At 39.4% G+C, this 17,267-nt stretch overlaps 1 protein-coding gene across 4 annotated transcripts in view; it reads right to left on the reverse strand.

Annotated features, from left to right (window-relative positions):
- Positions 1–17,267, reverse strand: part of LOC140466666 (sodium-dependent lysophosphatidylcholine symporter 1-like) — a 94,258-nt gene that overhangs the window by 4,526 nt on the left and 72,465 nt on the right. For all 4 annotated transcript variants that reach the window (XM_072562139.1, XM_072562120.1, XM_072562129.1 and 1 more), the window contains 6 exons: positions 14,956–15,149; positions 12,444–12,534; positions 10,008–10,129; positions 7,487–7,570; positions 5,706–5,789; positions 4,664–4,776 (listed from right to left, as the gene is read on the reverse strand). In XM_072562139.1, the coding sequence (XP_072418240.1) occupies positions 4,664–4,776; positions 5,706–5,789; positions 7,487–7,570; positions 10,008–10,129; positions 12,444–12,534; positions 14,956–15,149 (688 nt within the window). The remainder of the gene's footprint in view (positions 1–4,663; positions 4,777–5,705; positions 5,790–7,486; positions 7,571–10,007; positions 10,130–12,443; positions 12,535–14,955; positions 15,150–17,267) is intronic.

The following is a 17,267-nucleotide window of genomic DNA, read 5'->3' on the forward strand; positions in this document are numbered from 1 at the left end:
TTGGATGTACACATGGAGGTTACAAACCAATCTCACTATACAGACTTGGATTAAAGAGTTACTCAGTAAATGGAGAAGTTGTAGTGGGAGAAGTGAAACAAATCCAACAGAATAAATTGATTTCATTTCAGACATGACAAGACAGTTTCAAGAATACTGGCTTCACTATAGGTGGTGGAACAAACAGGTGGAGGCAAAAGAAACTGGAATGTTGCAGGATGAACATATTAGATTTTTAGGTTAATATCCAGGTTGGGTTTGTCCTTTTGTTTGGACAGGACATATCTGGGACAATTTCCAACTTTGCTTATTAGATGTCAGCATTGTAACTATATTGCTACAGAGGCAAAGTTAGTTTTGGAGCACACACCTTCATCACTACAGCTGGAATATTGTCAGTACCCAACATCCTTGCAGTTTTCAGTATCTTTAACATTTCAGATGCCAGAATGATGTTGGAGTCCTCAGAAGGTGATCGAACTAGATCATCTCACTCAGCACTTCTGTATGAATGATTTCAAATACGTCAACTTTGTGCTTTGCAATTAAGTTCTAGTCTCCAACATTATTCAAGGTGGGTTGTTTATGCAGCAGGTTCCTCCTCTAGCAATTGTTTAATTCTCATTATCATTCATGAGTGGATCTGGTAGAAGTTAGATCAGATCCATTGGTTGTGGGTTTGCTTTGCTCTGTTCGTAGCAAGCTGCATCTGCTATTTAACATTACTGCAGTTTTGTGTCGTTGCTTTTCCAGGCTGGCATTTGATATTGCACCTGGCATGCACTCCAACATGCTCATTCATCCAGAGTTGACTGTGTGGTTTGATGTTAATGGTAGGTTGAGGGATATGATGGGACATGGCATCACAGATTCTGGTTGAGTATAATTCTGCTGCTGTCGACAGCTCACAAACCCTCATAGATGTCCAGTTCTTGGCTGCCAGAACTGTTCTGAATTCATGCCATTTAGCATAATGGTATTTGAAATATAACACTGCAGGGTGTCCCTGTGTGAAGATGGGACTTTCTCCTCCGATGATCACTTCTACTAACAATGTCATGGACAAATGGATCTGTAGATCTGTAGCAGTAGATTAGGGAGGACAAGGTAAAATAGATTTCTTCCTTCGTTGTTTCTCTTAGCATCTGCCTCAGGCTCAGTCCATCAGGTATATCCTTCAGATCTTGGACAGCTTGGTCAATTGTGGTGTTACCAAACTGTTCTTGGTCATGGACATGGAATTGCCTCACCCAGATGACATTCTGTGCTGTTTGTACCCTGGTGTTTTTTTGAAGTGGTGTTCTAAATTGAGGAATAGTGATCATCAGTTGAGAGAGGTGGGATGTGGTGATCAGCATGAGGTTTCCTTGCTTATGTTTGACCAAATGCAGTGAAAGTTCACTGGGTCTAAAATTAATGCTGAGAACTCCAAATGTCACTCCCTCGTGACTGTACAGCCCACTGTGCAACCTGGTAGGGCCTGTTGTGTCAGTAAGAAACAATAAACTCAGGCACAGAAATGAGGATTCTGTGAACTTGACTATATATGGCCATGGGGCAGATCTCCAAATTTTGGCACAGACTCCCTGATGTTAGTGAAAAGGCATCTGCAGGGTAGAATGGGATGGGTTTGTCTTTATCCTGTCCTGTGTCTGTAGTCTATCCAGGAACAGCACGATGGATCTGCCACAGTGCCAGGGATCTGAGTTCGATTCCAACGTCAGGCAACTGTCTGTATGGAGTTTGCACATTCTCACCGCGTCATGCATGGATTTCCTCTGGATGCTCCAGTTTCCTCCCACAGTCCAAAGACATGCAGGTTAGGTGAATTGGCCATGCTAAATTGTCCATAGTGTTCAGGGATGTGTCAGTTATGTGCATCAGTCTGGCCTAAATGTGAGAGTAATAGGGAAATGGGTTTGGGTGGGTTACTCTTCAGAGGGTCTGCGTGGACTTGTTGGGCTGAAGGGCATGTTTCCACACTGTAGCAATTCTATGATACTCACATTAGACTTTTCCATAGTATTTTAAAGCTATTTGTTGCAGCTTACAATCTATGCGAGACATTTTAATGAAGTGAAGCATTCATGTAGCTTTCTGATAATATGCAGATTTTCTGGAATAGATGCAGAAGGAGGGATCTCTCTAAGTGATGCTTTCTGCCTAATTCTTCCTTTCTCTGTTCCTCACCAAGAGCTCCCTCAATATCAGAAAAGCTGCAGGCTTTCATTGGCCAGAATCCAAAACTCCACACTAATCCTCCCTCCCCCAAGATTTGCAGTGTGTCAAGGGTAAAACAGCACCAGTGCCAAAGAAATATTCAATTCAGCTGACATTGAGTTATTGAGCAGGATCAGTGCATGCGTGCACAAGTGCTCATAGCACCTGTTCCACAGGAGCACGTTAATGACCGACTGAAATAATGAGGGGTTTTAAAAAATAACTAAATTAACATTATGAAAAGTTCAGGCTTACAAATTTCCAGGGTGTCTGCTTCATGAACGCTGTAGAGTTTAATCCCCATCAGCCTTAGACCAGAGCAGACAGACCTTTCCAAATGTATGGCTGAGGTAGTCGCAGCAAGTGACATCTGTCTCAAACTACATGAAGATTGGCACCTCTCCAATTTGATGGTAGAGGGCAGGTCTTCTTCTGTTCCTCTGCTCTCAGTACACCAGCTGGAAGATTTTGACAGGCTAATCAATCACTTCTGAAGTACACGTTACCTTTTCCTAATGACATTTTTGTTACCATCAGTTGCACTGAGGTCACCTCTCAGCTGGCATGTGCTGCTGAGCCCTCTGGAAGGCTTAAAGGGTCAAAAGCTTGAGGGAACGAGAAACGCTGCAAGACGCACACTTTTGACACAGGAGAAGGAGTGAATCCACAAAAAATGATTGGAAAGAAAAGACAGGAGTAAATTCCACAGAAATAAGTCAAAGAACTGTAGATGCTGGAGATTCCACACTGTAAGTAATCTAATCTAATCTGAAACAGAAAACGAAATCGCTAGAGAAGGTCATCATGTCTGGCAGTATCTGTGGGAAGAAAGCAGAGTTATTGCTTTGAGTCTGGTCACTCTACTTAAGAACATTCTGATTAAGAGTCACTGGGCTCGAAAAGTTAACTCTGCTTTCTTCCGACAGATGCTGAAAGACCTGCTGAGTTTCTCCAGCAATTTCTGGCTTTGTTTGAATAAATTCCTCATCTTTCCAGATTGGAAATTTATAGTCAAGGCAATTACAGCCTTCTTTACAAACAGATCAAAATAAATTACCATATTTGGGTAAAATCTATTACAGTGAAATAACTCACTCATGTTGGTATGAGACAGAAAAAAAGTTATCATAATTAATTCTGTACAAAAAGAAGTTCTGCAGAGAAGTATATTAATCAAAAGGCAATAACTTTATGATTTACAGAATGGTAATGGCTCAATGGGCCGAATGGCCTACTTCTGCACCTATTTCCTATAATGGAGACTTCATATTTAGTAATTTTTATAGGTGTCTTTGAAGGATTGTGAATACCTGGAATCGCTTTTTAAAGAGATTGATGAAAGGACTTTGTTAACTAGCCATTTCTAGGTAGTCAAATCTCCTGTAATATAGACAAGCAGGAGGCGAGAAGATCACAGAAAGCCAGGCACCGTCAGGAGGTGGAGAAGTCAACCTTTATGGGAATGAACACTTCTTCAGGACTCTTGTGATAGTTGTTTGTTTACTGAAGAACCCCTGCCTTGCTTTATGACTGTTGAGCTGCAGTTTACTATTCGGAAATGATTTGGAGTATATAGTGACCAGTCAGCCAAAGTGAAGATGCTCCAAGCTCAGGTCTTGTGTTTCTGAAAAAGGTCCTTGTGAATCCAGCGTGAAAATCATTGCCCTCTTGAAGAGAGTTAAAAGTCACACAACACCAGGTTATAGTCCAACAGGTTTATTTGGAATCATTAGCTTTTAGAGCGTTGCTCCTTCATCACCTGTTGGATTATAACCTGGTGTTGTCTGATTTTTAACTTTGTACACCCCAGTCCAATACCGCCTTCCTCCATATCATCTCTTGAAGCGAAACTGGAAGATCTTTCAATACTGCTTTTCCAATGCAAACTGCAGGTTGCTAAGATCCCAGCAACACCTGCTGGTTATTTTTCGTGGCACCCCTTCCGTGCCAGAGATGGTGCATGTACAGAACCAGCTGCCAAGGGAGGTGGTGGAGGCTGGTACAAATACAATATTTAAAAAACATCTAGATAGGTACATAAAAAGGGAGGGTTTAGAGGGATGTGGGCCAAATGCTCGTAAATGGAACAAGATTAATTAAGGATATCTGGTCGGCATGGAGGAGTTGGACCGAAGGGTGTGTTTCCGTGCTGTAAACTCTGTGATTTTATCATTTTCCTTTTTTTTAAGAGATTTGATTGATACCTATTTTTGTTCTAACTTCAATACAAAGAAGGCATATAATTGGCAATATCAGGAATTAAGTTAAACAATAAAATTTATGTTGTCACCTTTAGAGTAATGAGATCAGAGAGAGAGAGAAAGTGCACTCCTCCTGTCTCAGTTGTAATATGTCTTGGATTTGAGGGTGTAAATGGCAATGGTACAATATCAACTATTGGATGTATAAATTCAAAGCAAGGAAATAAGTCAATGTCACTTACCATGGTAACAGAAAAAATGAAGCAAAACTCAGACCAGAGGAAGCTCCTGTCACATAGGCCACAATTAGATTGTTTGGAAGCGAAGCCATCAAGAATAAAAATGGAATTAACCACTATAAACAGAGAAAAGTACAACAAAATAAAACAGGAATCTGTAATTTGTTTTAGGATCCAACTTCTAGTTTTTAATACACAGTAAGTTAATAGTGTTATTTCTCTGTGTCTTTTAGTGCTCAAGAACTTTTTCATACCTTTAATACATTCCGGACAAAATAGAGAACAGGAAAGACCAGGCTGGAACTAGCAGGCCCTGTAGTTTCCTCGACTGAAGGAGGATATTTGCTGCACGCTTCATCATGAGCAGCAGCTTACGCAGCACAGAAAGTTTGTATATCCATACGACAGTGGTCACTTCTCTCTGTGAAGGCTAAAGTCTAAGTTTTCATGTACACTGATTCAACGTTGGCAGCCTCAATGCCTTCCTCAATTGAATTTTGCACCCAATAGTACATGGAACAGACATCAAGCAGATCCAGCGTCATACCCACTACTGGGCCCAAGACCAGTATCCTCCTTTGCCAATGGTATTTTAGCCCTTAATGGATTAAGTGAACAAAACCACCAAATTACAGAACGACCATGAAAGTCACAATTTCGATCCTTGGTTAACACCTGAAACATTTGATCTCATCCAGGTTGATCACCTGGGCACTTGTCTGCTGTTCCTTTCTGCCATCTATTGGATGCACAGGGGGTCACGTCATTGGGACACAGTTTCCCATTCCCATTCGTATATACTATATTGTTATCTGTTGATGCTCACCAGTTAGGTGAGGAACTGAGCCATAAGCTAGCCTGAGAACTGCCAACAGCACAGAATGAAACTGAGTTGAAGTCTATACAAATGCTGCTCCCCCCATTGGTAATGGGGATGCTGTCTTTTTATGGATAGTATTCCTTCAGTGAGGAATTAGTACACTTCAATAAAGGAAATCAATATCCCAAAGTACAAAGTTGATATGGAAAAAAAATCAATACGTACAATAGTACCCAAGTAAACAGCAATTTTCTTTCCAAACCTTTGCAGAAAAAACTGCCAAAAGGGAACAATCATCACAGCAGTTACCTGTAATGGGAAACAAAATGATTGACTTGATCAATCCAGATCTAACGACGGTCTGTTATTTGAGAAACATGAATAAAGCACTCCACAATAAAATCCACAATTCAGAAAAATATTGTTTGCAGCAACTACTAATTGTGTTTTCAATTTTATATTTAACTAAAAACTTTCAACATCATAAATATTCAGAAAACTGTGTATTCACTAAATGAATTATTTCACTGTAATTGTCATTTATAACCTTTAAGTTCCTATGTCTACAAATTGGTAGACCAACTAGTAAAATTAGATCACAGAGGATTCAGGGTGAGCTTGCCAATTGGATATAAACTTGGCATTATGCTGGGAGACAGGGGGTGGTAGTAAAGGGTTTTTCTCAGACAGGAGGTCTGTGACCAATGGTGTTCCACAGGGATCAGTATTGAGTCTACTTTTGTTTGTCATTTATATAAATGATTTGGCTGACAATATAGGAGGTATGGTTAGTAAATTTGCAGATGACACCAACATTGGTAGTAGGTGGACAGTGAAAAAGGCTATCTAAGATTACAAAGAGATCTTGATCAATTGAATCAATGGGTTGACAAGTGGCAGATGGAGTTTAATTTGGATAAATGTGAGTTATTGCATTTTGGTAAAACAAACAATGGAATAACTTATACAATTAATAGTAGGGCCCTGGGCAAAGTTGTAGAACAGAGAGACCAAGGGGTTCTTTGAAATTGCGTCACAGATAGACAGGCCGTTGACAAAGCAATTAGTGTATGCCTTCATAGGTCAAGCCTGGGGTGTTATGTTGAGGTTGTACAGGAAATTGGTGAGACTTCTTCTGGAGTACTGTGTGCAGTTCTGGTCCCCCTGGTATATGAAACTGGAGAGGATTCAGGAAAGATTTACTAGGATGTTGCCAGGAATGGAAAGTTTGAATTATAAACATAGGCTGTGTCAGCTGTGACTTATTTCACTGGGGCATAGGAGGTTGAGGAGTAACCTTGTAGAGATTTATAAAGTCATAATGAGCATAGATAAATTGAATAGCAAAGGTCTTTTCCATAAGGTGTGGGAGTTCAAAACCAGGGGGCATATTTTTAAAGTGAGAAGAGAAAAATTTAAAAAGGACATGAGGGGCAACTTTTTTACACAGAGTGTGGTTAGTGTGTGGAATGAACTGCTAGAGGAACTAGTGTATGCAAGTACAATTACAACATTTAAAAAACATTTGGATAAGTACATGATTAGGAAAGGTTTAGCTGGACATGGGCCAAATGCAGGCAGGTGGGACTAGTTTAGTTTGGGAACTTGGTTGGTGTGGATTAGTTGAGGTGGAGACCAAAGGGTCTATTTCCATGCTGTGTGACTCTATGAAAATACTCAGTACGGTATAAACTTCACAATTCTCACTACAATACCACCAATTTCAAAGGTGTTTGCGATACTACTATCAATTTCAAAATTTTCATGTCTGAGACTGTAGTTCTGCCAAATTCCATGATCACACTTCATCATGTCCTGAGTCAGCTTTCTATTAATGATTAATTCCAAATACAGACAAAACCTAGATTCTGACTAAAATGTTTCGGGATTGAATTTTTTTTTATTGCATTGCTACTTCAATAAATACCTTCATCTTCAAACATGTGACAGCGCTAAGTGTATGTATTCACATGGAAAGGAAAACAAAATGTTAAAAATAAACATACCAGAATTACAAGTACGATGTTTTGATAATGGTATTGAAGATCAGCAGCATAAGTGCAAAACAGAGCAAAGTTCCCCTCTAAAACCTGGGTGTGAGAAAATAAATCTATTATAATAAACACTGGATTTGTTCATACAGAGATTCGTCTTGTTCATTAGTTAATAGTTATACAAAAAAAATCTTCAAAACTAAAAATATTAAAATGAGAGTAATTAAAAAATCTACACAGATGTTGGAGTCAAAAGTGAACTGATGGCAATCACCATTCAGTGTCCTGACACTATTGCACAAAACACTGCAGGTTTGCACCACCATTTACAATAATTAGAAATCCATTTGGGTACAATCTCCACAGGGACCTTGGAGCCTACGTTATCTGGGAAAGCAACAATGTATTTCCTTCACCAGTCAAACTGAGAAATGGATAAGGAGTCTTGCAGGACCACTTACATTTGAAAGGACAAACCCCGTAACATTTTCCAACAGGTCCAGTGTGTATCTAACGAATAAGTGATTGTAATTTCTCTGTGAGGTACCAATATAGTGAAGCTTCTGGAGGAGTAGGTTGACTGATAGCAACTTCCTGATTTTCACACTTAACTGCTAAAGAACACAAGAAATAGGAGCAGGATATGGTCCATCAAGTCAATTATGGCTGAGCTGGGACTTCAATTCCATATTTCTGCTTATTCTTCATTTTATTAGATTCCCTGAGAGATAAAACAAAATCCATCTCAGCCTGAAATGTATCCAATGATTGAAATTCTACAACCCTTTGGCATGGAGAATTGTACAGATTTCCAACTCCTTGAGTGAACTAATTTCTTGCAATCTCAGTCCTAAATGATCAGCCATTTATGCTGAGTCTGTGCCTCATGTTTTAAATTCCCCAACCAATGGAAACAGTCTCTCAGTATCTACCCTATCAAGCTTCTTCACAAATCTTGCATGTCTCAAGAAGGTCACCTCTCATTCTTCTAACCTCCGGAAAACATTGTCTCGCATCAGAGGACAACACCCTCATTCCAGGGACCAGCCTCATGAGCATTTGCTATAAATGCAAGTATACCCTTTTATAAATGTGGAGACCAAGGCTGCAAGCACACAGTATTTTAGATGTGCTCTCACCAAAACTCTGCACAAATATAGTAATACTTCTCAATTTTCATACTATCAGTTTTAAAGAAGGGTTACTGGACTTGACTTTAACTCTGCTTTTTCTCCATAGATACTGCCAGACCTGCTAAGGCTCTCTATTTTTCTTTCAAATCTTCAGCAATTTCAGAGATCTGCTTTTTAATACTTTCACTCCAGTGCAGTAACATAGTGATTATATTATGGGAGCAGTAATCCAGAGGCCTGCTCTTTTGTCTGGTGGTGCTTAAGTTCAAATCCTGCAGTTGGGAATTTTAAATTCAACTAATTCAAAAATCTGATTAAAACAAAAAGTATCTGGTATGGACCAGGCCAGACCCCCTCAAAATATTTTAAGAAGGTAGCCCAGACACTAATTTTATTTTTTAAAAGGCAGATGTAACACGAATATTCCCAGAGTGATGCAGCTGGTGAAACCACTCTGCTTTAAGCAAAACAGAATTTATTTACATACTATTGTTGAAACATGAACAAAAGGAAACAGATTTAGAATAACTTAATTTGAAAACTCAACTGACTTAAAATCGCACCTTAACAAAGCTGTTCCAATTCCCGCAACATCCCATAACCACACCTCTTGGCAAAAGGTAAATTCAAACACAGGTTCTTACAGGCAGGAGAGGTTTCAGGGACAAAGTTCAGGCAAGACCTCTGCTGGAGAATGGAACCTCTTTTCACTGCTTTCCTAGGTGGCTGAGTGCCTGCTAAAACCAATGAAGGGTTTGTGCCCAAAACGTCGACTCTCCTGTCCCTCAGCTGCTGCCTGATCTGCTGTGCTTTTTCAGCGCCACACATTTCGACTGCTAAAACTAAACCAAACTACAGAAAACTTGAACTGGGAGAACTGGCCAGTCCATTTTCATTGTGCAACTGTTTTTTTTTGAAAACAACCTTAAGGCCTCCCCTGACTGTTGACTTAGGCAGTGTCTGTTAGCCATTTCGGCACCTCTTGAAAATAACAAGGACAACATAACCCTGTTAAACAGTCAGCATTGTCACATATCTATAATGAATACATGAGACAAAGAAACCTATCGGTAGGAAATCTGCCACCCTAGTTCAGTCTGGGTCAGTGCAGATGCACAACAATGCAATTAACTTTTAAACTCCCTTTGAACAATCCTAGCAAGTCACTAAGTTCTGTAGATTCCTTTCAAGGGACAATTAGCAATGACTAATAAATGGGGACTAATAAGTGAGTCCTCAACACTCACACCCTGAGAATTAATTTGTGAAATGCTACAGTTATTTTTACATTCCCACACTATCCATTGCAAAGTGTAAAATCCAGAGACTCCTTACACTTTTAATGTGTCAGAACAGTATGTTTCCCGTATGAAACATCTTTAAATGCTCAGGAGGATTACCTTAATAGCCATGGATATAAAGAGGAAAGATGCCGTCAGCTTCAAGTAAGGGCTGTATCTCAACACAAGTTTGGTTCCTTTCAGAAAAGGAATTGGTTTTTCTGACTTCTTAGTATAGGGGTCTAACCAAGAAAATGGAACATCAAACTATTTACCATTTGCATTTCATTAAATTGATTGTTTAACAGATTAACTAGTAAGTGAAACAAAATACCCATTAAAAGATAACATTATGTTGATTGATCAGACTTCAAATTGGATTGGATAGTATGGCATTCAGAATAACGTTTAAGGATAAAGGCTACATGAAACTGACATTATTAAAATAAATAAATATGCATCTTTTGTCCTCTTTCAATGTCCTTGTGTTTTTATCAATCATTAATTTAAATCTTCAAAATAGTTCAGGAACAAAATGCATTTCGAAACATTGTTCAGAAATATCAAGAAATGTGATATAAACGCAAGTCCTTGGGGCTAATTTTAATTTATCTGACACAGCAAGAAACTGACAGAATACAATTGTTCGCTCATTTCCTCCTGCGATGAAATTTATCATGCTGACTCATACAATCCTGTCAATTTCCCATCCGATAAGTTAAGTTCAGGTTACCCCTTTAATGTTTATCCTTCTCCCTTGTAGGAATTTATTTCCCATTCCAATTTCACCTTGTTTTCTTTGCACCACTCAAGAATTCTTCCTTCACTACTGTTTCTGAGCAAAGGCTGAGATTTCAGAACCAGATCAAATGCTCAACAGCACTTGGCTTCAAACCATTCAGTAAGTTCACAGTTCATCTAGTTGTGGTCTTAAAACCACTCGCCCCAATCACTTTTGGTTTTCATGTCAATAAAAAATCTATCCAACTCCACCTTGAATAAATCCTTCCAGGAGTTTAACCAATTGCAAATGTCTGGAGGACATCATAGATTCAATTTCCTCCCTCTTGTCCAAATAATTAATCTGTTGGCGTTTTGGCCTGAAGTCACTTGCAGCAATGGAAAAAATATTTCAACTTCCAGTGTCAGGTTTAACTCCTCAAATTCCATTAATGAGCCACATACATGATGTATATTTTTTATGGTGCTCTTTACCCTAGTAGATCTTTTGGCTGCCTTTTAAAGGAAGAACTTGCATTTACATAGCACCTCAAAGTGCTGTGTAATCAATATTTTCTGAGAATGCTTACAGTGTGGAAACAGGCCATTCTGCTTATCAAGTCTATACCAACCGTTTGAAGAGCATTGCAGCCACATTCCTACTTTGCCCTCGAACCCTGCATAAAACACCTACCCTGAACACCATGGGACAAATTAGCATGGCCAATCCACCTAACCTGTACATCTTTGGACTGTGGGAGGAAACACAGACACGGAGAGAATGTGCAAACTCCATGCAGACAGTTGCCTGAAGCTGGAATTGAACTTGGGCTCCTCGTGCTGTGAGGCAGCAGTGCTAACCACTGCGCCACCACACCTTTCGCAGAATGGTTTCATTTTGACCGATTTATTTATGTTTTACTCGTGTTACTGATATTGATGAGAATACCAGAGGGTCCCTTATGTCACACTGTGTCAAGGAAATTAACAGGCCTCAGATTAACACCTTCCTTGAAGGACTGTGTGGTAATAATGCAGCATTCTCTCAGTTCTGTACCAACACATTAGCCTAGAGCAAGTTCTCTAGACTGGAACATGAATACATATCTTTTCGAGTCAGGCCAGAGTGCAATAGCTGAAGCGTAAAGGCATTTAAATTTCCTATGAACTTTAAATTTGGATATGGATCTGTTTCACCTTATAGGAATATCTACACTATTCTATTGAATTTCTGTTTGCATATATCCAATATTCATCCATTGTCCTGCTTGTGTATTGCCCCAAAACTGCTGAGAATGTGAAATAAAACAGATAATTAAATTAAAATATTTGTAAACAGAAAGAATAAATTTGCATTTGAGATGTCAGTCCATTGTCAGCACACTGTTGTGCAATTCTAGGATTATCAATTTGTACTCATTGAAATGTCACTGCTTTTATCCATTATCTAATCAGTTATTAAAATAAATGGGAAGAAATTGCTTCAAGAACATCCTATTTATAGCTTAGCAAAGGACGTGCATTATTAAAGCTCTGAATTTAGATATTTCAAGCTGCCATAATTAACTTGTCAAGGGAGGTTATTCTGTAAATTTCTAGGACTGCACAGGAGAATGTATGTAACCATAGATTATGCTTTGTCCCATGATCAAAATAATGTGTTGCAGCAGTTATCTCAAAGCATGCTACTTCAGGAACCCCACTTGCTGAAAAAGCTCCATCTTGAGGCAATAATGCATATTTACAAAGCATCCTCATTTGAAACTAAATTATTAGTGTGCTTCAAAAAACTTTTTGCTATGGGAATGTACTCCATATGTGCGCTAAGCTACTCACCATCTCTCTCTCTCACACCAAACAACAGAATAATCATACAAAAGAGATAAATACTGCCTACAGCACCACTCGCAATTATGTATAATTCCCTCTGTAAAAGGAGAGATGGTAATATTAAAACCATTCCATCAAGATATCAGAAACAAGGAATTCAAAAGCTATTTACATTTTCTAACATGCATCTGATATACATCAAGGATAATTTTATTTCAGGTGGTAATTTAAAATGAGTAATATCAGATCAAATAACTATTATGTATTTCTCATGATTATAATTCCCATCGACTACCACTAAAATTCGGAATGATTCTGTTGTTTCAAATAAAGCTGAATGAATTGACACACTATGTTTTGACTTTAAATCCTCCAGGGATTAAATGTCTAAATTACTAAAGGGGGTTAAGGGACACAAGTGGTTAAAACATAAGTAGGCAGCAATTATGATGGTATGAGGAGTTGGTCAAGTGAACAGGTAAACTAGTTTAAGTGATAGGTCAGCAGAGATACAGTGACAGGTCTTTAGGGACATATGTAAGAACTCTCAGAAAAGAAACATTCCAGTGAGACAGAGAAAACAAGAGATTCTAAGGGAAGGACACACCAACTAGAGTTAAATAAAGAAATTTGTGATGAAGGTTCATAATATATTTCTTGAAAACTTAGGTTACAAGTCGGAGAAATAAAAAAGGGTTTTTATTTTCAGTTCTGTGAAGAACTAAAATGCTTTAATTTCTTTTCTGTGGACAAGTGGAATGAAGGTTCATAATACATTATTTTTGGTAAACTGAGGTTATGAGATGGAGGAAGGCATGGATTTTAGTCTTCAGTTATGTGAAGATCTGACCTTTTTTGAGAGGTCAAGAAATCATTTTTTAATAGTAAGCTAAAGACAGCATTTTCAAGAAATGATGTCATGTAAAGAACATTAGCAGCCTCTTTTGTATATGTCCAGTAATGGATATCCACCACAAACAGAAAGAGAAAAATAAACTTACGATCTATTAAGTTAGGGTTGACTCTGTCATCTGACTTGTAATATCATCAGCTGAGATGATTGCAAATTAAAAATAAACACATAGTTCCCTAAAGATAAGTAGCCGATTTGAAAATTGGTTGGAATATGAAGAACAGTCAATAATTAAATGTTTAGTAAGAAAGGGAAAGTTGAGTTATGACAGAAAGCTTGCTGGAAATATTAAAACAAAAAATAAGAGTTTGTAAAGGTATTTAACCAAGAAAAGAGTACGTAAGATGAGTATTAGTCCTCTTGAGAGTGTCTGGGAAATTACTAAAGGAAAATAGAATGATGGCAGATGAATTAAGCAGAGATTTTATGACAACATTCACTGCAGAGGATACAAATAACAGCACAGAACTAATCATGAATCAGAAGGTAAAATAGAGTGTTCATTTGGAGAGCTAGTGCAGACACAATGGATCAAATCTTCGACATCATAACTACTTTGAGATTCTGACTGAGGAATTTAAAACAATCACATTCACCAGGGCAGCCTTACAAAGAACTAAAATCTGCCAAGTTCCTTAGCCCTGGTGAATATAATTTTGGGGTACTAAAAGCAGTAGCTATGAGAAAGTAGGTGCATTGATTTTAATTCTTCAAACTTTCCTAAATTCTGGAAAGTCCCATCTGATTGGAAAATAAAGAACATGACTTCTATTTGAGAAAGGACAGAGACTGATGATAGGAAACTACAGGCCAGTTAGCCTAAAATCTATGATAGGTAAGTGTTAGAATCAATCATAGCAGGTTATAGCAAGGAAATTAGAAAACTGTCTTCAATCAGGCAGAGTCAACATGGTTTAGTGAAAGAGAAGTCATATTGGATTAATTCGTTGGAGTATTTTGAGGAACTAACAAACAACAGATAAAGGTGAACTGATGGATGTACTGCACTTAGATTTCTAGGAAAGAATTTAACAAAGGATTTATCAATAACCAGAGAACCCATTTCTTCAATGTCGATCCAGGGATAAACAATGCCAGGATTTGGGAGATGACTCCTGTGTTGTTCTACAAAGTTTAAGTTTCATGTAATACCTCCTTAGTCCTACATTGCAGTGCTAACTTTAACCATCTTTTCGTCAAGTGCGAGAGTGGGATATGAACCCATGATGCTGTGATGCAGAGAAGAGCTTGCTACATGACTGACACTAGTAGCCCCAGGTAACGATATGACCTTTAGGAATGACCTGGTGAACACACTGATGAGCCAGCCATCTGTCCAAGTTTGCAGAAGAAACAAAGAACAATGGGATAATGTAGGCAGGGTAATTTTTAAATTATGAGAGTGGGCAAAACATGCCCATCACCGAACCACTGGTAACTAAAAACAAACTCTGCTGGTTGGGATACATCAATCGTACACCTGACACCATACTCTCAGAGCAACGTCATTATTCAGCAATCCATCACTAGAGGCACAAATTCCACTTTCACCATCTCATATCAATTCACTGTAAATGATCTGGAATTCTAGTATGAACTGCTTACCATTTCAAGGATAGACTCCAGTATATGCTGATTACTAGTGTTGCCATTGAACAATTTGCTTATACCTGTGGAGTTAACAATGAAATATGATGACATGTTACGTTCAAAGCAATGATGGGAGACATGATTCTCTGCTACAACCTGTCCCTGAACTGCAACTCCAACCACTGTTCCGATGGCTTGCATTGTCATACCTGTTGAGGAAAGATTAAAATAGAAGTAAAGTCCCATTTAATCATCACAATGAAATGTAGTATTGCCAGTTCATGCCTAGACAAGCCAACACCTTGACAGAATAAGTTTACTGTCAAGCAACCTTTTCTACAACAGAGATTTTTTTTTCACAGAGTTCACACAATATTTATTACAGAAACAAACTAATATATTGCCCCCGAGATTCCAATCGGGGTTGGAAGCCATATTTCCAATCCTGGTTTGGTTCATGCTTTTGCACTAACCTTGAGATGTCCTTGGTGATGGAGATTCCTGGAAAGAGGTGTTCCATCTAGGAGACAATTAATCCACCAGCGGAGGGAATTGGAGACAATGTCCCCTTCAATGAAGTCAATGTGTTGTATTCTATGACGTTTATAACTAGCCACACGTCCTGTCACTTTGACAGGGTTATTAAGGTAAGGGTGAGGTTAAGGTGGCAGATAGTTAAGAGTTCAGGATGGCAAGTGGATGAGAGAGTAGTGTGAATGGTAAGTGGGATTCCAGGTAAATAGCATGGCAAGTGGGTGAAGTCGGTCATGTGCCAGGCAGTCAGGGTGTCAGGTGGGTGAGTTGGGTTGTGATGGGTAGAATTCCAGGGTGCCACATATGTGAATGAGTCCTTAATGTAAGTGGGGAGATATTGAGTTGGAGAACTCCAGCTAGCAAAGGAAGGTGGAATTTGTTCGGAGTATGATTATCAGGGATCTTGGCAGTGTCAATGATTCGGGGGATATAGTTGGGGAATAGTAGTGACTGGGGAGAGGTGCAATTTAATTGTTAACAAGGAGTTAGAGTAGGTATTTCATTTACTAACTTGCCTGGATAGATATCAAGCTTTACCAAGTCGGCATTCCCAAAGTTACAACTTCAAGGGTGTCCCAGATGCATTGGAATTTTCCATTGCAAGTTTCAACTTCCTGGCCATTTCCCCTGGAGTCTGCTGTATCAAGGATTCTTGTGATCCTGACATACGACTCTAGGCTGTGCTGTTCCAGTGACTGTGTGGCCATCAGAATATCTAGACTATTCCCAGAGTTTTCCCAGTCCCTGAACGATGTGGCCACTGGTGGGTCAGTTGAGCAGTGAGAGGCTGATTTGTACCTCATCTTGCCTCATTGATATGCTGGAGAGAAACCAAGCGGCGAGAATTCTTGATATGAAAATCAGAGCGGGTATGTGGTGATTCCGGCTCACTGCTCGCTCCTCTGTGCCTCCATCTTAGACAGCAGCCACTGACATCTGACCCCATGGACAGTGACCACTTGCTCACACATCTGTGCCCCCTTCCACAGATGTTGGTATCCATTATGTACCAAGATTAGAGTGGTGCTGGAAAAGCACAGCAGGTGAGGCAGCATCCGAGGAGCAGGAAAATCAATGTTTCGGGCAAAAGGCCTTCATCAGGAATCATCTTGAGTCTGATCTCCAGCATCTGCAGTACCCACTTTTTGCCTCTATTATGTACCAGCCTCACTGCTTCATCGTGGCCTATCCCTAATCCACTCCACTCACAATGCGGTTTTCTACTTTAATGCTGGACTGTGAAGTGAAGACACTTCCATCATTGTCATACTCTATGCACAGGGACAAATATCCGTCTCTTGATTTGTACAGGCTGCACTGTCAGCATCCTCACTTTCTCTCGTAGCGCTCACTCACTTTGTCCCTATGTGGATACTCATCGTCTCTCTGCCTTGCCTCTGGTGGGTGGGCCTATTGCTGTACAATAGCCTGTCCCTTTGTGAGCAATGGGACCTGAACTGAGATCAAGGTTCTTTGTTTCCTGCTGTCACCTTGCCATTGATGTTGGGCAGGTCATAGAGTCAGACAGCATGAGGACAGTCCAACTCATCCACACCGATCAAGTTTCCCATACTAAATTAGTCCCATGTCCCTGTATTTGGCTCATAATCCCTTTAAGTCAAAAAGTTTGGCGCCGGAAGGGAACAGCAGGTCAGGCAGCATCCGAGGAGCAGGAGAATCAATATTTCGGGCATAAGTCCTCCATCAGGAATGAAGGGATTATGCCCAAAATGTTGATTTTCCTGCTCCTTGGACGCTGCCAGTCCTACTTTGCTTTGCCAGTGCCAGACTTT

This window comes from Chiloscyllium punctatum, chromosome 3, assembly GCF_047496795.1.
Source record: "Chiloscyllium punctatum isolate Juve2018m chromosome 3, sChiPun1.3, whole genome shotgun sequence".
Lineage (NCBI taxonomy): Eukaryota > Metazoa > Chordata > Chondrichthyes > Orectolobiformes > Hemiscylliidae > Chiloscyllium > Chiloscyllium punctatum.